At 45.4% G+C, this 24,260-nt stretch overlaps 1 protein-coding gene across 2 annotated transcripts in view; it reads right to left on the reverse strand.

The window, feature by feature from the left end:
• Positions 1 to 24,260, reverse strand: part of KATNAL2 (katanin catalytic subunit A1 like 2) — an 80,779-nt gene that overhangs the window by 51,387 nt on the left and 5,132 nt on the right. The window contains exon 1 of one of the 2 annotated variants that reach the window (XM_073619421.1): positions 21,669 to 21,831. The exons of the other annotated variant lie outside the window; for it this stretch is intronic. Within the exon in view, the coding sequence (XP_073475522.1) occupies positions 21,669 to 21,719 (51 nt within the window). The 5' untranslated portion in view covers positions 21,720 to 21,831. Of the gene's footprint in view, positions 1 to 21,668; positions 21,832 to 24,260 lie in introns of those variants that run through there. 2 annotated transcript variants of the gene reach the window in all.

Below are 24,260 nucleotides of genomic sequence, written 5' to 3' on the forward strand. Positions count from 1 at the left end.
AGGACATTTAGAGTAGGGGTCGACCAATTATCGGAGCGGCCGATTCTTGGGGGCCGATATTCACATTTTTCAAATTATCGGTATCGGCGAGAAACCTACCGATATTGGTCAGACCTCCTCCACCTGTCCCCGCGCGGCGCTCGCTGCAGTCTCTGCCAATCTCTGTCAGCAGTGCAGCAGAGAGATGACATCATTTCTCACAGCCCGCCTTGCATCACCGCTGTTCTGCCCCGACAGCAGGGCCGCGAAGGATGCTCTTGACGAAGCTGCAGTCACAGGTGAACAGAGAGATAGTTACATCATCTCTCACTGCTGCCCGCATGTGGAAGTTTACCCACTCAAGCGTCGGGAGAGGCTGTCAGAGGTAGTGTAAGTAGTGACAAGCTGTATATGGGTGGCAAGTGACAGTGGCAAGTGACACGTTGCATCTGGGTGGCAGGAGAGGGTGGCAAGTAACATACAGCATCTGGGTGACGGGTGATAGGTAACAGTGGCAAGTGACAAGCTGCATCTGGTGGCAGGTGATGGTTAACAATAAAACCTGGAAGCTGATTGGTTTCTATGCAGGGCTGCCCCAGGATTTTTTACCAAAAATATGTAGCAGAATACATATTGGCCTAAATTGATGAAGAAATTAGATTTTTGCTGTTTTTTTATTGGATGCGTTTTATAGCAGAAAGTAAAAAATATTGTTTTGTTTTTTTTTTTCATAATTGGCGGTCTTTTTTTGTTTATAGCGCAAAAAATAAAAAAACACAGAGGTGATTAAATACCACCAAAAGAAAGCTCTATTTGTGGAAAAACAGGATATACATTTCATTTGGGTACAGCGTCGCGCAACCACGCAATTGTCAGTTAAAGTAACGCAGTGCTGTATCACAAAAAATGGCCTGGTCAAGAAGGGGAGTAAATCTTCCGAAGCTGTAAAGGTTGTGATTTTTTTTTTTAAAATTACAAACATGTTATACTTACCTGCTCTGTGCAATGGTTTTGCACAGAGCAGCCCGGATCCTCTTCTTTTTTTGGTCCCCTGTCAGCAGTCCTGGCTCCTCCCTCTTGCCAAATGCCCCCAGTAGCAAGCCTCTTACAATGGAGGCACTTCAGCAGGCTCGCTCCTGAGCCGCACACGCCTGTGACTAGCTCGGCCCCGTCCCCACTCTTTCCTCATTGGCTCACTAGCTGTGATTGACAGCCATTGGCTCCTGCTGCTCTGTGAGCCAATGAGGAGGGAGAAAACCAGGAAAGCCGCTGCTCTTATGCCCATCCCTGGATCGAGATGGGGCTGTGGGGTTGGAGAGCCGCACCCAGAAGGTGTTTTACCTTAATGCATAGAATGCATTAAGGTAAAAAATGTTCTGCCTTTAGAACCCCTTGAACCCGCACTAGCACAACGCGACCATGTGCATGGTGCATATATTGGTCCTATTTTCAAGAACGGGTCGCGCCCAGGGGGTATAATTCCTGCCGTGGCCGCAAAGCGAAGCATCCCGGCCACAGCATGTGTACACTCCTGGCTGCTGCCTCTTCTGCTAGAGGGGAGTGGTTGGTAAAAGCGCAGCTCCACTGCAGGGTTTTTCCGCCCCTAGTGTGAAGGAAGCCCTTTTATCTGCCTGGAGCTCAGTTTTGTTTGGTGCGAGCAAAGCCTTATTTTTCCTGAAAATCTCCAGAAATGTAGAAAAGCTGATTTTAGCTACAGTGTAATCACAGTGCTTAATGGCCATGGAAAGGATATAGGCTGTAATTATTACGATGCAAATAGATGTTAAAATCTTTCAATGTTAACTAACATAAAAATGTTTAAAAACTAATGACTGAAAACACTTTCATTAAACCCAACTGCTCCACTCCATCTACAAATAATTAGTACGCGCCGGGAAAAAAATAGGTAGGGAAGGCATCCATTCTAAAAAGCAATTAAAACATTAAGTGCTTCTATAAATGAACGTTGCTTATTAAGTAGATTAGCTTAATGAAATGTTTCCAAATCGGAGGAATAGGCTTGTGAAGTGTAGATGTCTATTTAGGGGGGGAACTATCTTGCATCATCAAGTAGTACCAAAATTATCTTCTTGAAATAAAATGTATTTGTGTTGTTTATAACCCATCAGTAATCCCCATGACAATACCTTCTTCTGCTTTTCTCTCCAAAAAGACGGACCCACCTTTATTAGGCATCATCCAGGGTCACCATCTATATCCTAAACTGGGATGCCGGCTCAGTCTAGGAAATGTACCCATTTCTTGCAGCACCATCCACAACCTCCTGGGATATGTCACAGGTCCCAGGAGGCTGCGGGACCATTCAGAAAGCCTAGCACATCTCACACATGTGCAGTGGGGAGCCAGCTGTGAAACACCAGGAAGTCACAGCCAGGCTTTCCACATCCAAGGTGGCATCACCAGGGAACCTGAAGCATGGCGAAGAACCGACACGGGTGGGGTACTGGATCCCTGGACTGGTAAGCGTCTTTTGTTAAAAGTCAGTAGCTGCAGTTATTTGTATCATTTTTTTTAAAAAGGACCAAAGTTCCTCTTAAAAAACCACAAGGCCAAGGAAAGATGGTCCCCCCCCCCCCAACCACCATTGCATGCACAGTGGGGAGCTGGCTGTGAAACACCCGAAAGTCACAGCCGGCTTCCCATACCCAAGATGGCGGCATCAAGGACCAGAAGGGCGAAGAACTGGCCTGGGTGGCTGGTAAGTGTCTTTTGTTAACCGCTTGCCAACCAGCTGCCGCAGTTGTACTGCGGCAAAATGGCACGGGCAGGCGAATCGCCGTCATGTTACGTCGCTCATGTTACAAGCGATCGCGGGAGCCCGGCAGTCATCGAGATCGCCAGGCTCCCGCGATCGCTCGTAACAAGGCAAGAACCGGGATCTCTGTGTTTAGATCCCGGTTCTCTGAGGGAAGAAGAGACTGATTGTCTGTTCATACAAAGTATGAACAGCGATCTGTCATCACCCCTAGTCAGTCCCCTCCCCCCTTCAGTTAGAACACCTCCCAGGGAACACAGTTAACCCCTTGATCGCCCCCTAGTGTTAAACCCTTCACTGCCAGTGACATTTTTACAGTAATCAATGCATTTTTATAGCACTGATCGCTGTATTAATGCCAATGGTCCCAAAAAATGTGTCAAAATTGTCTGATGTGTCCCCCATAATGTCGCAGTCACGATAAAAATTGTAGATCACCACCATTACTAGTAAAAAATAATAATAATAATAAAATTTATAAAAATGCTATAAATCTATCCCCTATTTTGTAGACGCTATAACTTTTGCACAAACCAATCAATATACGCTTATTGCGATTTTTATTACCAAAAATATGTAGAAGAATACGTATCAGCCTAAACTGAGAAAAAAAATGTGCTTTTTTTAAAAAAAAATGGGGATATTTATTATAACAAAAAGTAAAAAATATTGGGGGTTATTTACGAAAAGCAAATCCACTTTGCACTGCAAGTGCACTTGGAAGTGCCATTGCTGTAGATCTGAGAGGGACATGCAAGGAAAATAAAAAACAGCATTTTAGCTTGCACATGATTGGATGATAAAAACAGCAGAGCTTCCCCTCATTTCAGCTCTTCCCCTCAGATTTACAGCGACTGCACTTCACAGTGCACTTGTAGTGCAAAGTGGATTTGCCTTTCGTAAATAACCCCCATTGTGTTTTTTTCGAAATTGTCGCTCTTTTTTTGTTTATAGCGCAAAAAATAAAAACCGCAAAGATGATCAAATGCCACCAAAAGAAATCTCTATTTGTGGGAAAAAAAGGACGTCAATTTTGTTTGGGTACAACGTCGCACGACCGCGAAATTGTCAGTTAAAGTGACGCAGTGCCGCCATATCGCAAAAATGCTCTGGTCAGGATGGGAGTAAAATCTTCCAGGGCTGAAGCGCTTAACCTCCCTGGCGGTATGATTATTTCGGATTTTAGGTGCTAAAAGCGGTACAATTATTTTGCATGGAAATTTGGCGTTTTATATTGTAGGTCTGTAATTCTTAACAATAACACACTTAAATCTGTCCAAACAAGAGTCTAGTAGATATCCCGGGTATGATAAAGTTTGAAACACAAAAACATAAATTTTAATATAATAAATAAAAATAAATAATTAAAAAAATAAATAAATAATAATAAAATAAATTTCCCCACGATTCACTATCGCTCAATTCTGCAAGTGTTCTAATTTACTATCGCTGTTTTCTAGCTGGTCTAAAGCCACTTTTGATGTAAAGGGACACTTTTTGGTTGCTATGGACATTCTCCAGTTTCCAGGCAGAAAGAACAGTATATATCATATAAAACTGCATGCAGGGCATGGGCCAAAGCACTGGGGACAAAAGGGATGTGAAATAATTTCATACAGTACTGTAATCTGTAAGATTACAGTACTGTATGTGTTATGATTTTTACATTTTTTTTGAATTTGCCGCCAGGCTCCACCCCCGTGCGTCGCGACGCTCGCAGGGAACGGAGCCTGGCACGGAGAGGCTTCGGGAGGAGGACGGAGCCCGCAGACACAGCGGGGGACATCGCAGGATCCCGGGGACAAGGTAAGTGTACCGCTCCAGGATCCTGAGATGTAATCCCGAGTGTGGCTCGGGGTTACCGCTAATGGTGCTGAATTTTAACCCCGAGCCACACTCGGGAAAACCGCCAGGGAGGCTACAGTGTTACTGAACCCAGGACCCTGCATTCCATATATCTGATCTCCCCCCAGTACACAGAACATGGAAATGCAATTATTATGATAAATATAAACGGCTAGTTATCTTTTCTCATCAGCAGTATATAGCAGTCTTATGACTTCTATCAGTGTCAGTGTCTGGCCAAGCACTGGTTAAACTGGGAGTAAACTCCCTTGATTTTTACCTAATAGGCAAGCCTATAATAAGGCTTACCTATAGGTACAGTAAATACTCCTAAACATGCGCCATTTAGGAGATATTAACTTGTGAAGATGGCGGTTGATGTCACCAGTGCATGCGCTCTGAAGGAACGGCATACCTGTGCCGTAAACAGCTGCTCCTGTGAGCATGCACGGGAATGATGTCATCACGACTCTTCCAATCAAAGGCCCGGAGCCCGCCAACCCGGAAGGAAGACCGGGTGAAGATGGAAGCCCAGTCAGTGGTGACAGCGTGCCGCTGGAGTGCTTTGTTTTAAGGTAAGTTTCACATAATGTGCTAGTATGCGATGCATACCAACACATAATAACTTTGCCTTGCAGGTTTAAAAAAAAAGCTGGCAGTTTACCACTTCTTTAACCGCTTGCCGACCAGCCGCCATCATTATACTGAGGCAGGTTGGCGCGATCCCGCGAGCAGTCGTAGCTATACGTCGGCTCCTTTTAAGCGGGATAGCAGGCGCACACACGCCCGCTGCACTGCGGGGGTGCTGATGCTCATGGCCGACGGTCGCGAAGACTGCCGGCCACGAGCGATCGCAAGCACGAGAGGCAGAACAGGGACGTGTGTGTGTAAACACACAAATCCTTGTTGTGTGAGGAGTGACAGATCGTGAGTTCCTAATAGCTAGGAACCACAATCTGTCATTTCCTCTAGGTCAGTCCCCTCCCCCCTACAGTTAGAAACACACTGAGGGAACACAGTTAACTCCTTGATCGCCCCCTAGTGGTAATCCCTTCCCTGCCAGTGATATTTTCACAGTAATCAATGCATTTTTATAGCACTGATCACTGTAAAAATGCCAATGGTCCTAAAAATGTGTCAAAATTGTCTGACGTGTCCACCATAATGTCGCAGTCATGATAAAAATCGCAGATCGCCGCCATTACTAGTAAAAATTAAAAAATTATAAAAATGCTATAAATCTATCCCCTATTTTCTAGACACAACTTTTGAGCAAACCAATCAATATACGCTTATTGCGATTTTTATTACCAAAAATATGTAGAAGAATACATATCGGCCTAAACTGAGAAAAAAATGAGTTTTTTTTTTTAAAAAATGGGGATATTTATTATAGCAAAAAGTAAAAAATATTGTTCTTTTCAAAATTGTCTCTCTTTTTTTTGTTTATAGCGCAAAAAATAAAAACCGCAGAAATTATCAAATACCACCAAAAGAAAGCTCTATTTGTGGGAAAAAAAAGGACGTCAATTTTGTTTGGGTGCAACGTCGCACGAACGCGCAATTGTCAGTTAAAACGACGCAGTGCCGAATCGCAAAAAATGGCCTGGTCATTGAGCAGCCAAATCTTCCAGGGCTGAAGTGGTTAAAGCTTGTAGGAGGAGTTTTCATTCTTCTTTGATTATCCTATGAGGCTGCAGGACCCCTGACCCTCTGTCTGGACAGTGCTGATTGGCCCTGTGCTAATCACATGCACCCCCCCCCCAAAAAAAAAACTCTCTAGCAATACACACCAAACTGAGCATGTGCAGAGTGACTCCCAGGGCTCTGTTCTATCAGCAAGATGGATTGGGGACTGTGGAGGAAGGAGGATCAGAGAGAACAGGATAAACCTGCCTTTTTGCACAATGTGGAGGATTAACCCCGCAGTGAGTACAACAAGCATGCTTTACTGCATATACCGTGCAGACTAATTTTACTGTTGTGGGTTTAGTAACACTTTAATATTCTTTTGTTAAAAGATACCACAAGACCAAGGAGAGGTGGAGAACCATCTTCCCATAAGATGACCAGTGTGACTGGTCTGAATTTGAGGTGACATGTATAACTTTGGTGATTTCCTCAAGATATATACCGTGATCCAGCTTCAATTGTTTCACCAGGTCTCTTATGCCCTGTATACACAAGCGGACTTTTCGATCAGACTGGTCCGACGGACCGAATCCGGCGGACAATCCGACCGTGTGTGGGCTTCATCGGACTGTTTCTGTCGAAAATCTGACGGACTTTAGATTTGGAACATGTTTCAAATCTTTACGTCGGAACTCCGCCGGACCCAGTTCCTATCGAAAAATCTGCTCATCTGTATGCTAGTGCGATGGACGAAAACCGACGCTAGGGCAGCTATTGGCTACTGGCTATGAACGTCCTTATTTTAGTCCGGTCGTACGTCATCACATACGTATCCGTCGGACTTTGGTGTGATCGTGTGTAGGCAAGTCCGTTCATTCGAAAGTCCGTCGGAAAGACTGTCGGACCTTTGTTGCCAAAAAGTCCGCCCGTGTGTACAGGGCATTATACACCATCTAAACTTCAGAAGCTCAAAATTAAAGTGACTGCCCTATTCTTCAGAGGTGGTGGTATTGTAGCAGACTTCTTCCATACCACATGGTCCTGTGATTGCCTTCACATATTCTGGGGTGAGGTTACTACCTTCATGGAATGTCTGATGGCAGTACTCACTGACTCAACAATTTACTCATTGCTAAAACCAATGGTCACTGCTCAGTGCTCTTACTATCAGGCCTTTCTACTGCCTGTGACACAGCTGACCACCTGCTCCTCCTCCCCCTCCCCCAAAAGCTCCACTACCTCAACCTTCTGCTCTTTCCCGATTCTCCTAACCGTACAAACCAGAGTGGTTCTAATTGGTCAGTGCAGTCACATGCCAGCGCTGACCAGTCAGGACTGCTCTGATCCGTCCCAGTGTCCCTAAGGAAGAATAGCATGGTTTTCAAACCCCAGGACCACTGCATCGGGCTGCGTGGACGGTAAAACTGCATAGCCCCCACAGGCAAGTGCAGTAGGACAGCGGGGTGGAGAGGGTGTTACACAGGATCTATGCCTTCAGTACTGACAGAACGGTGATCTGCCTTGTCATTCTGTCAGTGTACTGAACCTTCAGCGGGTGCCGGTGGACATCGGGTCTATGGGATCCACTGATCAGCTTCTGTTGTGTCAAATCCCAGCAGAAGCATGCCGCTGGAAGGCGCGCCCTCGCGGCCAATACCCGGAAGTGCAGGTTCGCGTATATATACGGGATCCTGTGCAGCGTGGCCACCCTGTAGCAGTAAATCTGCTATGAGGCAGTCGACAAGTGGTAATACTAGCAATATGGGATTTTTGTGTGAAGGGATCAGGACTTGTGCTTATTACATAGTAGGTGAGGTTGAAAAAAGACAAGTCCATCAAGTCCAACCTATGTGTGTGATTATATGTCAGTATTACATTGTATATCCCTGTATGTTGTGGTCATTCAGGTGATTATCTAATAGTTATCTGAAGCTGTCGATGCTCCCCGTTGAGACCACCGCCTGTGGAAGGGAATTCCACATCCTTGCCGCTCTTACAGTAAAGAACCCTCTACTTAGTTTATGGTTAAACCTCTTTTTTTTTTTTTTTTTTTTTTTTTTTTTTTTATATTAACGAGTGGCCACGAGTCTTGTTAAACTCCCTTCCGTGGAAAAGTTTTATCCGTATTGTGGGGTCACCAGTATGGTATTTGTATATTGAAATCATATCCTCTCTCAAGCGTCTCTTCTCCAGAGAGAATAAGTTCAGTGCTCGTAACTTTTCCTCATAACTAATATCTTCCAGACCCTTTATTAGCTTTGTTGCCCCTCTTTGTACTCGCTCCATTTCCAGTACATCCTTACTAAGGATTGGTGCCCAGAACTGGACAGCATACTACAGGTGCAGCCGGACCAGAGTCCGAGTTAGAGCGGGAGAATTATCGTTTTATCTCTGGAGTTAATCCCCTTTTTAATGCATGCCATTGCTGAGCCTATCATCTACTAGGACCCCCAGGTCCTTTTCCATCCTAGATTCCCCCAGAGGTTCTCCCCCCAGTCTATAGATTGCATTCATATTTTTGCCACCCAAATGCATTTTACATTTTTCTACGTTGAACCTCATTTGCCATGTAGTTGCCCACCCCATTAATTTTTTCAGATCTTCTTGCAAGGTTTCCACATCCTGCGGAGAAGTTATTGCCCTGTGTAACGAAACGTCCCACACTCCACTTGAGTGCTTTCGTCATATACCGCTTCCTCCCAGTCTGAATATAGATATCAGATATTCCAACCGCTCACAAGAGCGATACTTGTTTAGTTGGTGAACATGGACTGTTTATTAGAACCAAAATACAAGTCTTATATATAGTTGAGGAGGAGGTTCCTACCTCCTGCTCATATTACTCTAACAATACAACTGTAACCAGAAACATAAATTAACATAAGCTAATTAACTAATCCCTTAAAGCAGCCGATGTGACATTGTGCCCTCTAGGGCATTGTTATGATTAATCCAGGATAGGGCTGAAACAACTAATCGATTAATCGACAACTAATCGATTATGAAATTAATCGATTACTATTTTCATAATCGATTAATCAGCCAGTAACATAATGGGGTTAAAAAAAAACTAAAACGAGCCCTTTATAGTACAAAAAGAGCAAATAATCGCTACTGTTGATGTTACTTTCACAGTTCTACAATAAAAAAAAATGAACAGTAGTGATTATCTGCTTTTTTTTTTTTTTTTTTGTTTGTACTATAAAGGGCTAATTTTAGTTTTTTTTAACCGAATTGGCCAAAAACAAATGCAAAAACGTAACTAGCCGCAAAATCACGTGCGCAAAAATCAAAACGCACAGCAAAAAGCACTGCAGAAACAGATTGAAAGCAAACTGCCTAGGTGTGTAGCAAGCCTTATTCTGGCCACAAGGATCAATTTTCAGACGAGAATATTCAGACGAAAAGTCTTTGTACATTCGCTGAATGAAAGAATGTTGTTTGAAATTTTTACTTGTTTTTAACATTCTGTTTTTAACATTCTGTTTTTAAGTGCCGGTTCACATGTCGCCTCACACGACTGCCGGGGCGACTTGCAAGACGACTTCTGCATAGAAGTCTATGCAAGTTGCCCCCAAAGTAGTACAGGAACCTTTTTCTAAGTCGGAGCGACTTGCGTCGCTCCGATTAGAACGGTTCCATTGTACAGAACGGGAGGCGACTTGTCAGGCGACTAGGTCGCCTGACAAGTCGCCCCTGTGTGAACCGGGCCTAAAATGAATGTAATTTCTGAACGAAAACCACATACACTGTCTGAAAATTCCTTTGACCAAGAAGTTTTCAATTTCCAAATTTTCCCGTCACTGTGGTTGAAAATGAACGTCGACTTGACCCCACTAACGATTAGAAAATCAAAAGAACATTCTTAAAATTAAATTTTTTTTTGGAGGAAGACATTTGATCTCTGAATCTGATAATATTTATCAGATTCACCCTTTAATAGTATGTACAGTATATCTCTTCTCTAACAGTTTATACAGTGTATCTCCTCCTAATAGTATATACAGTATATCTCTTCTGTCTGTTATTCTCAGAGTGGATTAGATATTTTGCTCCCTAACCATATAGTTGGTTATTTATATTTACCACTGCATAGAGATATTTAAGAATAAATTGCCTTTTTTTTTAAACTTTACATATTAAATAAATTATACGCCACATTTTTTTTTTTTTTAAGGTTATTAACCGATTAATCGAAACAATAATCGGCCAACTAATCGATTATGAAAATAATCGTTAGTTGCAGCCCTAATCCAGGATTTCACTACAGGTCAGACTTGTTGTCACCAAGCTTCACACAGTAGATTACATTATCATAAGTATAAACACAGGACACCTTCACACAATAGCAGGAGCTCCAGCAGGAGTCGGCCTACATTGTACAGAGGCCAATGTGATCAGCTCTCTCAACTAACATGTTGAGTTCAGTATTAAACAAACCAAGAATAGTCTTTACATATATCCTGGGGGATATTGTGGATAAATATTAATGTCCCATTTTAAGTAATCCGAGAGGGCAATCTGTAACCAAGACCTGAAGCGCCGAACAGTATGTTGTCTACCGGGCGCTCGGGTTCGGCACATCACGGATCTTGTGGACAGATTACTGGGAGGGGCTGGGGAAGACCCGGCTGTCATGGTGCACGTTGGCACCAATGACAAAGTCAGAGGCAGATGGAGTGTCCTAAAGAACGATTTTAGGGACTTAGGAGCTAAATTGAGGAAAAGGACCTCCAAGGTAGTGTTCTCAGGAATACTACCGGTACATCGAGCCACACCAGAGAGGCAGAGGGAGATTAGGGAAGTAAACAAGTGGCTGAAGAGCTGGTGTAGTAAGGAGGGGTTTGGGTTCCTGGAGGACTGGGCCGACTTCTCAGTCGGTAACCGGTACTATAGAAGGGACGGACTGCACCTAAATGAGGAGGGTGCAGATCTGCTGGGAATGAAGATGGCCAAAAAGTTAGAGGGGTTTTTAAACTAGGCGAAGGGGGGGGAGGGTCCAGAGACAGTGATAGCCAGCGCGGAAGATATTCCAGAGGGTAGTATTGGGGGCATTAGTGGTAGGTTAACCAAAGCACAAAAACACAAGGTGAGTATAGTAGCAAGTCCAAGTTGCAATCTTGAAACACCCAGTACGAGGACAATATGCGACCGGTCTAAACTATGTGGCATGTTCACCAATGCCAGGAGCCTGGCGGACAAGATGGGTGAACTAGAGATACTGTTGTACGAGGAGGATTTGGATTTTGTGGGAATTTCAGAGACCTGGTTCAACAGCTCTCATGATTGGCTGGCAAACATTCAAGGGTATACCCTATACCGCAAGGATAGAGAGGGTAAAAAAGGGGGAGGGGTATGCCTATATATCAAGAATAATGTACAAGTGAATGTGAGAGATGACATCACTGAGGGGGCTAGGGAGGAGGTGGAATCTTTATGGGTAGAGCTCCAAAGGGATGAAGCTAAGGGGAAAATAATACTTGGAGTATGCTATAGGCCCCCTAACCTGAGGGAGGAAGTGGAGACGGATCTCCTATCACAAATTGGATTAGCAGCAAGGATGGGAAGTGTTATCATAATGGGGGATTTTAATTATCCAGACATAGACTGGGCGGAGGGAACCGCGCATTCATTTAAGGCTCGCCAGTTCCTTAATGTCTTGCAGGACAATTTTATGGGTCAGATGGTAGACGCACCAACTAGAAATAAAACATTACTAGATCTACTGATTACCAACAATACAGACCTGATAACAGATGTGGAAATACGGGGCAATTTAGGTAACAGCGATCACAGGTCAATTAGTTTCAGTATAAATCACACAAATAGGAGACATGAAGGGAACACAAAGACACTGAATTTCAAAAGAGCCAACTTCCCTAAACTACAAACCTTGCTAAAAGGCATAAATTGGGACAAAATATTAGGAACAAAGAATACAGAGGAGAGATGGGTTTGCTTTAAGAGCATATTAAATAAGGGCATTAGCCAATGTATCCCATTGGGTAATAAATTTAAAAGAGCGAACAAACATCCTGGATGGCTTAACTCCAATGTAAAAATGCATATAAAAGCAAAGGAGAAGGCCTTCAAAAAATACAAGGTTGAGGGATCATCCACAGCATTCAGAATTTATAAAGAATGCAATAAGAAATGTAAGGGTGCAATTAGGATGGCTAAGATAGAACATGAAAGACACATAGTGGAGGAGAGCAAAAAAAATCCCAAGAAATTCTTTAAGTATGTAAACAGTAAAAAAGGGAGGACAGACCATATTGGCCCCATAAAGAATGAGGAAGGACATCTGGTTACAAAGGATGGGGAGATGGCGAAGGTATTGAATTTATTCTTCTCCTCAGTCTTCACGAGTGAATCGGGGGGCTTCAGTAACCAAAACTGCAGTGTTTATCCTCATGACACAACACAGGAAGCACCTACATGGTTAACAGAGGACGGAATTAAAATTAGACTTGAGAAACTTAACATTAATAAATCACCGGGACCAGATGGCTTGCATCCGAGGGTACTTGGGGAACTCAGTCAGGTGATTGCCAGACCGTTGTTCCTAATATTTACAGACAGTCTATTGACTGGAATGGTACCAGCTGATTGGAGAAAAGCCAATGTAGCACCAATATTTAAAAAGGGCCCAAAAAACATCCCTGGGAATTACAGACCAGTTAGCCTAACATCAATAGTATGTAAACTCTTGGAGGGGATGATAAGGGACTATATACAAGATTTTAGTAATAAGAATGATATCATTAGCAGTAATCAGCATGGATTCATGAAGAATCGTTCTTGCCAAACCAATCTATTAACCTTCTATGAGGAGGTGAGTTGCCATCTAGATAAAGGAAGGCCCGTAGACGTGGTGTATCTGGATTTTGCAAAAGCATTTGACACAGTTCCCCATAAACGTTTACTGTACAAAATAAGGTCTGTTGGCATGGACCATAGGGTGAGTACATGGATTGAAAACTGGCTACAAGGGCGTGTTCAGAGGGTGGTGATAAATGGGGAGTACTCAGAATGGTCAGGGGTGGGTAGTGGGGTCCCCCAGGGTTCTGTGCTGGGACCAATCCTATTTAATTTGTTCATAAATGACCTGGAGGATGGGATAAACAGTTCCATCTCTGTATTTGCAGACGATACTAAGCTAAGCAGGGCAATAACTTCTCCGCAGGATGTGGAAATCTTGCAAAAAGACCTGAACAAATTAATGGGGTGGGCGACTACATGGCAAATGAGGTTCAATGTAGAAAAATGTAAAATAATGCATTTGGGTGCCAAAAATATGAATGCAATCTATACACTGGGGGGAGAACCTCTGGGGGAATCTAGGATGGAAAAAGACTTGGGGGTCCTAGTGGATGATAGGCTCAGCAACGGCATGCAATGCCAAGCTGCTGCTAATAAAGCAAACAGAATATTGGCATGCATTAAAAGGGGGATCAACTGCAGAGATAAAACGATAATTCTCCCGCTCTACAAGACTCTGGTCCGGCCGCACCTGGAGTATGCTGTCCAGTTCTGGGCACCAGTCCTCGGGAGGGACGTACTGGAAATGGAGCGAGTACAAAGAAGGGCAACAAAGCTAATAAAGGGTCTGGAGGATCTTAGTTATGAGGAAAGGTTGCGAGCACTGAACTTATTTTCTCTGGAGAAGAGACGCTTGAGAGGGGATATGATTTCAATTTACAAATACTGTACTGGTGACCCCACAATAGGGATAAAACTTTTTCGCAGAAGAGAGTTTAATAAGACTCGTGGCCACTCATTACAATTAGAAGAAAAGAGGTTTAACCTTAAACTACGTAGAGGGTTCTTTACTGTAAGAGCGGCAAGGATGTGGAATTCCCTTCCACAGGCGGTGGTCTCAGCGGGGAGCATTGATAGCTTCAAGAGACTATTAGATAATCACCTGAATGACCGCAATATACAGGGATATGTAATGTAATACTGACACATAATCACACACATAGGTTGGACTTGATGGACTTGTGTCTTTTTTCAACCTCACCTACTATGTAACTATGTAACTATATAATTTCTCAGTCACCTTTCTGGCACAGGGTGACTTAGACATAAGAGGTGCATGGGGAGCTGAAACAAGGGTTTCCCAACCTTTCCAAGGGATTCTGGGTTCCATGGGCCCTCCCGCCACACCATGCTTAGCTTAGTATCGTCCACAAATACAGAGATTGAACTGTTTATCCCATCCTCCAGGTTGTTAATGAACAAATTAATCAGGACTGGTCCCTGCACAGAACCCTGGGGGACCCCACTACCCACCCCTGACCATACCGAGTATTCCCCATTTTTCACCACCCTCTGAACTCGCCCTTGTAGCCAGTTTTCAATCCATGTACTCACCCTATGGTCCATGCCAATGGACCTTATTTTGTAAAGTAAACGTTTATGGGGAACTGTGTCAAATGCTTTTGCAAAATCCAGATACACCACCACTACGGGCCTTCCTTTATCTAGATGGAAACTCACCTCCTCATAGAAGGTTAATAGATTGGTTCGGCAAGAATGATTCTTAATGCATCCATGCTGATTACTGCTAATGATACCGTTCTCATTACTAAAATCTTGTATATAGTCCCTTATCATCCCCTCCAAGAGCTTGTATACTATTGATGTTAGGCTAACTGGTCTGTGATTCCCAGAGATGTATTTTGGGCCCTTTTTAAATATTGGTGCTACATTGGCTTTTCTCCAATCAGCTGGTACCATTCCAGTCAGCAGACTGTCAGTAAAAATTAGGAACAATGGCCTGGCAATTACTTGACTGAGTTCCCTAAGTACCCTCAGGTGCAAGCCATCCGGTCCCAGTGATTTATTAATGTTAAGTTTCCCAAGTCTAATTCTAATTATATCCTCTGTTAGCCATGAGGGTGCTTCCTGTGACGTGTCATGAGGATAAACACTGCAGTTTTGGTTACTGAAGCCCCCCGATTCACTCGTGAAGACTGATGAGAAGAATAACTTCAATACCTTCAATACCTTCGCCATCTCCCCATCCTTTGTAACCAGATGTCCTTTCTTCATGGGGCCAATATGTTCTGTCCACCCTTTTTTACTGTTTACATAACCACTTCAATACTGGGCACATTCACCCCCCGCCTTCCCAGACCAATGTTCAGCTTTCAGCGCTCTCAAACTTTGAATGAGAATTGTGCGGTCATGTAACACTGTACCCAAATGACATTTTTACCATTTATGTGCAGTGGCCGGGTGGGAGGTAGTTAAAGAATTTCTTGGGAATTTTATTGCTCTCCTCTGCTATGTGTCTTTCATGGTCAATCTTATTGCATTCTTTATAAAGTCTGAATGCTGATGACGATCCCTCAGCCTTGTATTTTTTGAAGGGCTTTTCCTTTGCTTTTATATGCATTTTTACATTGGAGTTAAGCCATCCAGTACTTTTGCTCACTCTTTTACATGTATTATCCAATGGGATGCATTGGCTAATGCCCTTATTTAATATGCTCCTAAAGCGAACCTATGCACGCACAGGGGATGGTCTGAGGTGGGAAGGTGCATGCACTGGGGATGGTCTGAGGTGGGAAGGTGCAGGCACAGGGGATGGTCTGAGGTGGGAAGGTGCACACACAGGGGATGGTCTGAGGTGGGAAGGTGCACACACAGGGGATGGTCTGGGGTGGGAAGGTACAAGCACAGGGGATGATCTGAGGTGGGAAGGTGCAGGCACAGGGGATGGTCTGAGGTAGGAAGGTGCAGGCACAGGGGATGGTCTGAGGTGGGAAGGTGCAAGCATAGGGGATGGTCTGAGGTGGGAAGGTGCAAGCACAGGGGATGGTCTGAGGTGGGAAGGTGCAAGCACAGGGGATGGTCTGAGGTGGGAAGGTGCACACACAGGGGATGGTCTGAGGTGGGAAGGTGCACGCACAGGGGATGGTCTGGGGTGGGAAGGTGCACGCACAGGGGATGGTCTGAGGTGGGAAGGTGCACGCACAGGGGATGGTCTGAGGTGGGAAGGTGCACACACAGGGGATGGTCTGAGGTGAGAAGGTGCACGCACAGGGAATGGTCTGAGGTGAGAAGGTGCAGGCACAGAAGATTGTCTGAGGTGGGAAGGTGCAGGCACAGAAGATTGTCTGAGGTGGGAAGGTGCAGGCACAGAAGATGGTCTGAGGTGGGAAGGTGCAGGCACAGGGGATGGTCTGAGGTGGGAAGGTGCATGCACAGGGGATGGTCTGAGGTGGGAAGGTGCATGCACAGGGGATGATCTGAGGTGGGAAGGTGCATGCACAGGGGATGATCTGAGGTGGGAAGGTGCACGCACAGGGGATGGTCTGAGGTGGGAAGGTGCACGCACAGGGGATGGTCTGAGGTGGGAAGGTGCACGCACAGGGGATGGTCTGAGGTGGGAAGGTGCACGCACAGGGGTGATCTGAGGTGGGAAGAAGAATACATTGGGACTTATCTGAGCTCTGCTTATTATTGGCACGCTGACTGTCTAATGCTGGTAAATTGGCAGTTAACGTGGGAAAGGTTTCTGACCCCCTAATCTACTTTAATAAAACAAATATATTCAGTCTACATTTTCTGCCAGGTCTGCTTTCATGGTACAAAAGCATTTGCAAATGACAGAGATTACCAAGCCTCTGACACACAATACAAGCTCCCTCTGTGTAGTGTAGCCAGGTTACAATGTAACATGAATACAAATACAATGACCCCACACAACTTTCCTATAAGTAGGAGACAGAACCATGCTTAGTGTTCTGCTGCCCTCTAGTGGTGTCATCAGCTTAGAGCTTCTCATCTGCTACATTGAATCACCTATTATTATTATTATTACTATTATTATAGGCACTTATATAGCACCGTCAAATGACGCAGAGCTTTATATCTATATTTTACATTCACACTTACTATTGTAAACATTTATTAATTACCGTAAATGGGACAAATGTCTCTCTAATGAGGAAGCTGCGCAAATTGTAGTGATTAATCGCAGATGATTTCCAGAGAGCTCTGTGCACCATGTCACTCGTCATCATGTCATCCTCCCTGCTTCTGGGTTCTCGCTATCAAGGGGAGATCAGTGATCTCTGCTGGTCTCCCTGGCTTGGGGGGGTGGGGGTTGTACAGGGGTCCATGGAGGTGATATGGCGGCGGTACAGCTACAGGAGGATCTCTTCCAGCTGAAAGCCGGCAATCAGATTGGCTGCCGTAATGTCACACCCCCTCCACCGCTGACGGATGACACAGCCTTCTCACATGTCAAATGCTCCTCTGAAGAGCGATCCATCGCGGATCGCTCTTCAAAGGCAACAGAGGTGTAAATCCATCCTAAGAATTGAAGCGCAGGATAGAGATGTTTTTAGCAAAAAACTGAAACATCAAAACACAGCTGTAGACGTTTGCTGCTACATTCCATTTTTAAATTGAGGGTTTAAAAACACTTCAAAAGCATAACTAAAAGCAAAGGTTTTTTTTTTTTATTTTATTTTTTTTATCCTTAGAGTAGAGAGGGATTAGACCCCCTGCCAGGTTTTTTATTGCTGTCTGTGTCCCCCATTAGGGAGATTCTCCCTCTCTATTTGTCCTGTTTACCATTATCATTGAAAGTGAAAGTAAAAGAAAAATCCCAAATTTTGGGTTGTCCCCAGAACAGGAATAGAGGGGAAATCTCCCAATGGGGACACTAGTCCAGGGATTCCCTGATCATAGAGGCCAACAGAGACGGAACAGCTTTGATATGATGATATGATTTGATTTGGACATCGCCTCTATGATACAGGAAACACAAAGCGATGAGCTTACATCACTTCCGTGTCCCCCCCCCCCCCCCCCCCTATGAAAGCAGCGCCATTTTTAAAAAAAATTTTGGTGTGACCAAATGCTTTTAAGTGTAGAGGACACATCTCTCCATAAAGAGTGCCTGTCACTGCCTATTGCTATCACAAGAGGATATTTATATTCCCTGTGATAACAATAAAAGCGACAAAAAATGAAAGCAACAGTGTAAAAGTAAAAATAAATAAACAATAATAAAAAAAAATATAACTTCTTAAATTACCCACTCGTAGGATGTCCATGGACGGGTTGCAGTGGTAACACCCGGATGATACCCGCACCCACAGGCATCACCCCAGTATGGAATATCTCAGCCAGCAGTTCTGTTTCTAGCAGAAGTGATTTGATTGGTTAAATAGCCACTCGATCACTTTTGTGGGTGGCGAAAGGGGGTCCAATCCCCACCCTCCCGTCGTCTTTCCCAGGCTCTACCATCAGATCGCGGTGCCCAGGATCGCTGAGGCCAGCAGAGGTGGCTGCACGGAACACTGAGAGAATCTCTCTCTCTCTCTCTCTCCTCTCTCTCTCTCTCTCTCTCTCTCTCTCTCTCTCCCTCTCCCTCTCCCTCTCCCTCTCCCTCTCCCTCTCCCTCTCCCTCTCCCTCCCCCTCCCCCTCCCCCTCCCCCTCCCCCTCCCCCTCCCCCCCTCCCCCTCCCCCTCCCCCCTCCCCTCCCCCTCCCCCTCCCCCTCCCCCTCCCCCCTCCCCCTCCCCCTCCCCCTCCCCCTCTCCCTCTCCCTCCCCCTCCCCCTCTCCCTCCCCCTCTCCCTCTCCCTCTCCCTCTCCCTCTCCCTCCCCCTCCCCCTCCCCCTCCCCCTCCCCCTCCCCCTCCCCCTCCCCCTCCCCCTCCCCCCCTCCCCCTCCCCCTCCCCTCCCCCTCTCCCTCTCCCTCCCCCTCCCCCTCTCCCTCTCCCTCTCCCTCTCCCTCTCCCTCTCCCTCTCCCTCTCCCTCTCCCTCTCCCTCTCCCTCTCCCTCTCCCTCCCCCTCCCCCTCCCCCTCTCTCTCTCTCCCTCCTTCCGGTTCCGCCTCTTTGTTTACAAGGCTGTTAGCGTCCAGGAAAGCAGCCGATCAGACCGATCTGTGTCTGATCGGCTGCATTGGAGGCCAGAGGAGAGATTTGGGGTCTAATAGACCCCAGATCTCTCCATAAAGAGGACCTGTCATTTATTTGTCTTTTATTTACCTGAACCCGATCTTTCCAGTGGCGGGGACGAGCACACCAGCTTCAGCCAGTGTCTCATGTCCTGATTGGATAGACTGATAGCAGAGCAGCCATTGGCTCCCACTGCTGTCAATCGAATCCAGGAGCCGGGGGGTGGAGCCGAGTCCTGCTGTCTGTGTCAATAGATGCAGCGGCAGGACACAGGAGTGCGCCAGCACGGATGCCCCGAGGGAGAGCGGCTCTCCAATGGGGCACTCGAGAAGAGGAGGAGCCAGGAGCGCCGCTGAGGGACCCCAGAAGGGGAGGATCGGGGCCCCTCTGTGCAAGACCAACTGCACAGAGGATGCAAGTTGTTTTTTTTTTTTTTTTTCCTAAAAAGAAAAACGAACCTTTACATATCCTTTTAAGCACCGTAGTTTGCTGCCATTCCATGGGCAGATGCTATTTTAAAGCGTGACGTGTTAGGTATCTATTTACTCGGGGTAACATCATCTTTCACATTATACAAAAAAATTGGGGTAAATTTTTTTTTTTTTTATTCATTGAAGTGTATTTTTTTTCCCAGAAAATTGCGTTCGAAAAACCCCTGCACAAATACAGTGTGACATAAAAATTTGCAACAACCCCCATTTTGTTCTCTAGGGCCAAAAACATATATAATTTATATATATATATATATATATATATATATATATATATATATATATATATATATATATATATATATATATATATATAATAAAAATATGTTTGGGGGTTCTAATTAATTTTCTAGCAAAAAAAAAAAGTTGATTTTTATATATAGGACCAAAGTGTCAGACTTGGCCCGGATTCAAAGTGGTTAAAGCACCCCCGTCCCCCCCCATGCTCGCACGCAAAGGCAAACGCACGCATCGGTCACGCGCGCAAAAAAAACGATCATCTCATACATGTGAGGTATCGCCGTGGACGTCAGATTGTGGGCAGTAAATCTAGCACCAGACTTCCTCTGTAAATCTAAATTGGTAACCAGTAAGACCCCTTTGACACTGAGGCAGTTTTCAGGTGTTTTAGAGCTAGAAATAGCGCCTGTAAAGTGCCTGAAAACTGCCTCCCATGCCGCCCAAATGTGAAAGCCCCGAGTGCTCTCATACTGGGGCGGTGCGCTTGCAGGACGTTAGAAAAAGTCCTGCAAGCAGCATCTTCGCAAAGCACTCCCAAAACACCCCTGCCCATTGGAATGAATGGGCAGCGCTTCCGAAGCGCCTGAAAAGTGCTTGAGAGGTGCCGCAACATGGGCCTTATTAACCCCTTCTTTGGATTTAAAAGCTCCCTGCTAGCGGCCGAAAAAGCGCAGCTGAAACAGCGGTAAAGTGTCGCTAAAAGTAGCAGCGTTTTACCGCTAATGCACAGGCAGCCCCAGTGTGAAAGGGGTCTAAAGGTTTTAAAAACGTCGCCTGTGGATAGCAAAATTTACGTCGTCTGTCGCTGTTGCACGAGCGTGCGCAGTTGTAAAGCGTGACATGTTTGGTATCTATTTACTCGCCGAAACATCATCTTTTATATTTTTACCAAAGAATCAAGTATTCTATCGTGGTTTTGTGCATTAAGATTCAACAAAGTGTATTTTTTCCTCAAAAAAATAAAGTAAAATTGCGCAAATGCCGTGTGACATTAAAAAAAAATAGCACTTTATGGTAAAAAAAAAAAAAAAATTGCAACACCCACCAATTTATTCTCTAGGGCCTCTCTGCTACATATATATAGATTGTAAGCTCTAGCGAGCAGGGCCCCCTGATTCCTCTTCATTTTGTTAAGAACTGCGCAAAATGTTGACGCTATATAAATCCTGTATTATAATAATATATATATATATAAAATGTTTTTGGGTTCTACGTAAATTTTTTGCAAAAAATACAGAACAAAAAGTGCCAGAAAAAGGTGTGGAAGCAGATAGGTGTAACGCACGGAAAAAAAAAAAAAAGCGCACCGCCAAGGATTGGTATCTCTCGGGTTTTCGTTTAACTCATTTTTGACTGGAAATCACAGCAAACGCCATTAAAATGCACAATGCGATGCAACTTTGCGACAACGTGATGCCCAGCGTCGTACAATAAACGCATTATGGTGTGGGTTGACGTTCGATATAAACTGCATAGTAACGAATAGCGAAAAAAACATTTCCATGGAAACCAAATCGTCTGATTAAACTTTATAGAGTGTGGCTGCCCTTCTTTACGAAGGACATCTCTTTACCAACGAACCTCTACCATAAGGGCTCATAGCGCATGCGCAAACCACAGCCATGGCGACTGCGCATGCGCACCCGAGGCCGCATGCCTGTTGCCACGGCGACCCACAGACACAGTAACCATGGTAACCAGGAAGCCATTCATGTCCCCCGCTCCCCAGCCGCAGGCCCCACACGGAGGTTGGGAACAGAGTCCATGCCGCGTCTTACCGCCTCTCTACTCTGGGAAGCGCTCTTAATAGCCTGGTAGGACATCTCCATTCTCCGGCGCCCTCTCTTGCGATGTCTAACGAAGAATTCCCTTCACCAAGCAGGGCGCGCAGGCCGGAAGGAACGGTAGCAGCCCTAACCAATAGCGGGAGAGCGCCGATTGACGTTGCCCAATCAGAAAGCAGAGGCCGGGGGCTGAGGAAATAACGCGCTAGTTAGAAAGGAAGAAACATGCGATCGTTATACACGCTGACCAGAGCGCCACCTAGTGTTTATTTTTCAGAATGCAGCTTCTACACTATCACCACATACACCGTTCATGGGGGTTTGTAGTAACCCATAGCAACCAATTAGAATTCCATCAACCTAGATTGATTGCTTCTAATTTCTGTCCCCATGTTGTAACTATTGCCCATTTTGTTGTCAGCTTATTGTGCACAATTACCCCTTACCAGTGGAGGCCGCTCCATTAGGGGCGCCCCCCTAATCCATGCGCCCGGCCCCTAATCTAATACATACAGGGCACCGGACGAATGGATTTCAATGGGTTTTTTTTTTTTTTGGAAGCACATGATTTAGAGCCTGAGGCTCTAACTGGATCGGGGCACAGAGCACTTCGCCCTGAGCCCACCCAGTTGTGTGACAAACAATAGCAAATTAATATTCGCTATTTTCTTCCTGATTCTCCTCCCGGCCAATCAGGAAGCGGGTCCTGAGACCCGAGTGGCTGAGAGGAGAATAGACCGTATTGGCCGCTGAGGAAGAGACGCAGGAAGAAGCTGCCGAGGAGGAGATACAGGCCCGTGACCTAGATGGGGTAAGTGCGGTGTTGGCTGACCAAGCGATGGACGGGAGGTGGGGGATTTTGACTGACTGACCAACCGAACGTGGGGGGGGGGGGTTTACTGACGGGCCGACCGTCTGGGGGGGGGGGGGGGGCTGCGCGGGCAGGTGGAAAATGGAGCACCAGCCGCCACCGCCCCTTACAATCCTTGCACAATGAATACTTCCCTCGTTTAACCCAGCTAGTATAGAGGAAGTCACTAAACTTTTTTCTAACACCCACCTGACCTCTTGCCTCCTGTTCCTTTTCAAATACTATGGTCACCCTTTCGCTCTATCCTACACTCTTTAACTTAAATCTTCAACTTCTCTCTCTCTACTGACATCTTCTCCAACCCTCTAAAGCATGCCCTAATAACTCCCATACTAAAAAAAGGCCTCACTGGACCCCACCAGTCTTAGCAACCTAAGACCCATCTCCTTACTCCATTTTGCCTCCAAACTTCTTGAACATTTAGTCTACAACCGGCTGAGCGACCACCTCAGTGAGAATAACCTTCTTGATTCTCTTCAGTCTGGATTTCGCCCACAGAACTCCACAGAAACTGCTCTCCTCAAACTCACAAACGACTTACAGCTAAAACCAACGATCATTATTCCGTACTCTTACTCTTGGACCTCTTCGCTGAGTTTGATATAGTTGACCACCCCCTCCTCCTCGAAAAAACTCAATTTGCTTGGTCTCCGTGGCTGTGCTCTCCGTTGATTCAAATCTTATCTATCTCACCGCACCTTCAGTGTCACTTACAGCTCTACTTCCTCCTCTCCTACTCCTCTTACCGTTGGGGTCCCCCAAGATTCTGTCCTTGGACCTCTACTATTCCTGATCTACATGTCCTCCCTGGGTCAGCTGATAGCCTCCCATGGCTTCCACTACCCTTTTCTGTGCTGATGAAATCCAAATCTATCCCTCTACCCCTCAGCTCACCCCATCAATCTCCTCACACATCACTGATTTACTGACAGACATATCAAACTGGATGTCACACCACTTCCTCAAACTCAATCTATCTAAAACCGAGCTCAGAATATTTCCTCCCCCACGTGCCCCTTCCCCTGACTTCTCTGTCAAGATCAATGGCAGAACTATCGGTCCATCCCCACATGCCAGGGTTCTAGGGGAAACCCTAGACTCTGAACTCTTCTTTCAGGTCCACATACAATCCCTGTCCAAATCATGCCGCCTCAACCTCCGCAACATCTCCAGAATACTCCCCTTTTTAACCAATGACACCACTAAGCCTCTAATTCACTCCCTGACTATCTCTCGCCTCGACTACTGAATATCCCTCCTCTCAGGATTACCTTTACATAGACTATCCCCCCTTCAGTCCATCATGAATACCGCTGCAAGACTCATCCACCTTACCAACCGTTCAGTGTCCTCCACCCCTCTCTGCCAATCCCTCCATTGGCTTCCACTCACCCAACGAATTAAATTAAAAATACTAACAATAATTTACAAAGCCATCCACAACTGGGCCCCCAGCTACATCACTAACCTGGTCTCAAAATATCAACCAAGACCTCCTGCTCTTTAGCCCCCTTGTCACCTCCTCCCATGCTCACCCATGACCACCAATGTAAGAGGCATTCTTCCCTCCACTGACCACCAATGTAAGAGGCATTCTTCCCTCCACTGACCACCAATGTAAGAGGCATTCTTCCTTCTACTGACCACCAATGTAAGAGGCATTCTCCCACTGACTACCAATGTAAGAGGCATTCTTCCTTCTACTGACCACCAAT

This window comes from Aquarana catesbeiana, linkage group LG01, assembly GCF_042186555.1.
Source record: "Aquarana catesbeiana isolate 2022-GZ linkage group LG01, ASM4218655v1, whole genome shotgun sequence".
NCBI classification, from domain to species: Eukaryota; Metazoa; Chordata; class Amphibia; order Anura; family Ranidae; genus Aquarana; species Aquarana catesbeiana.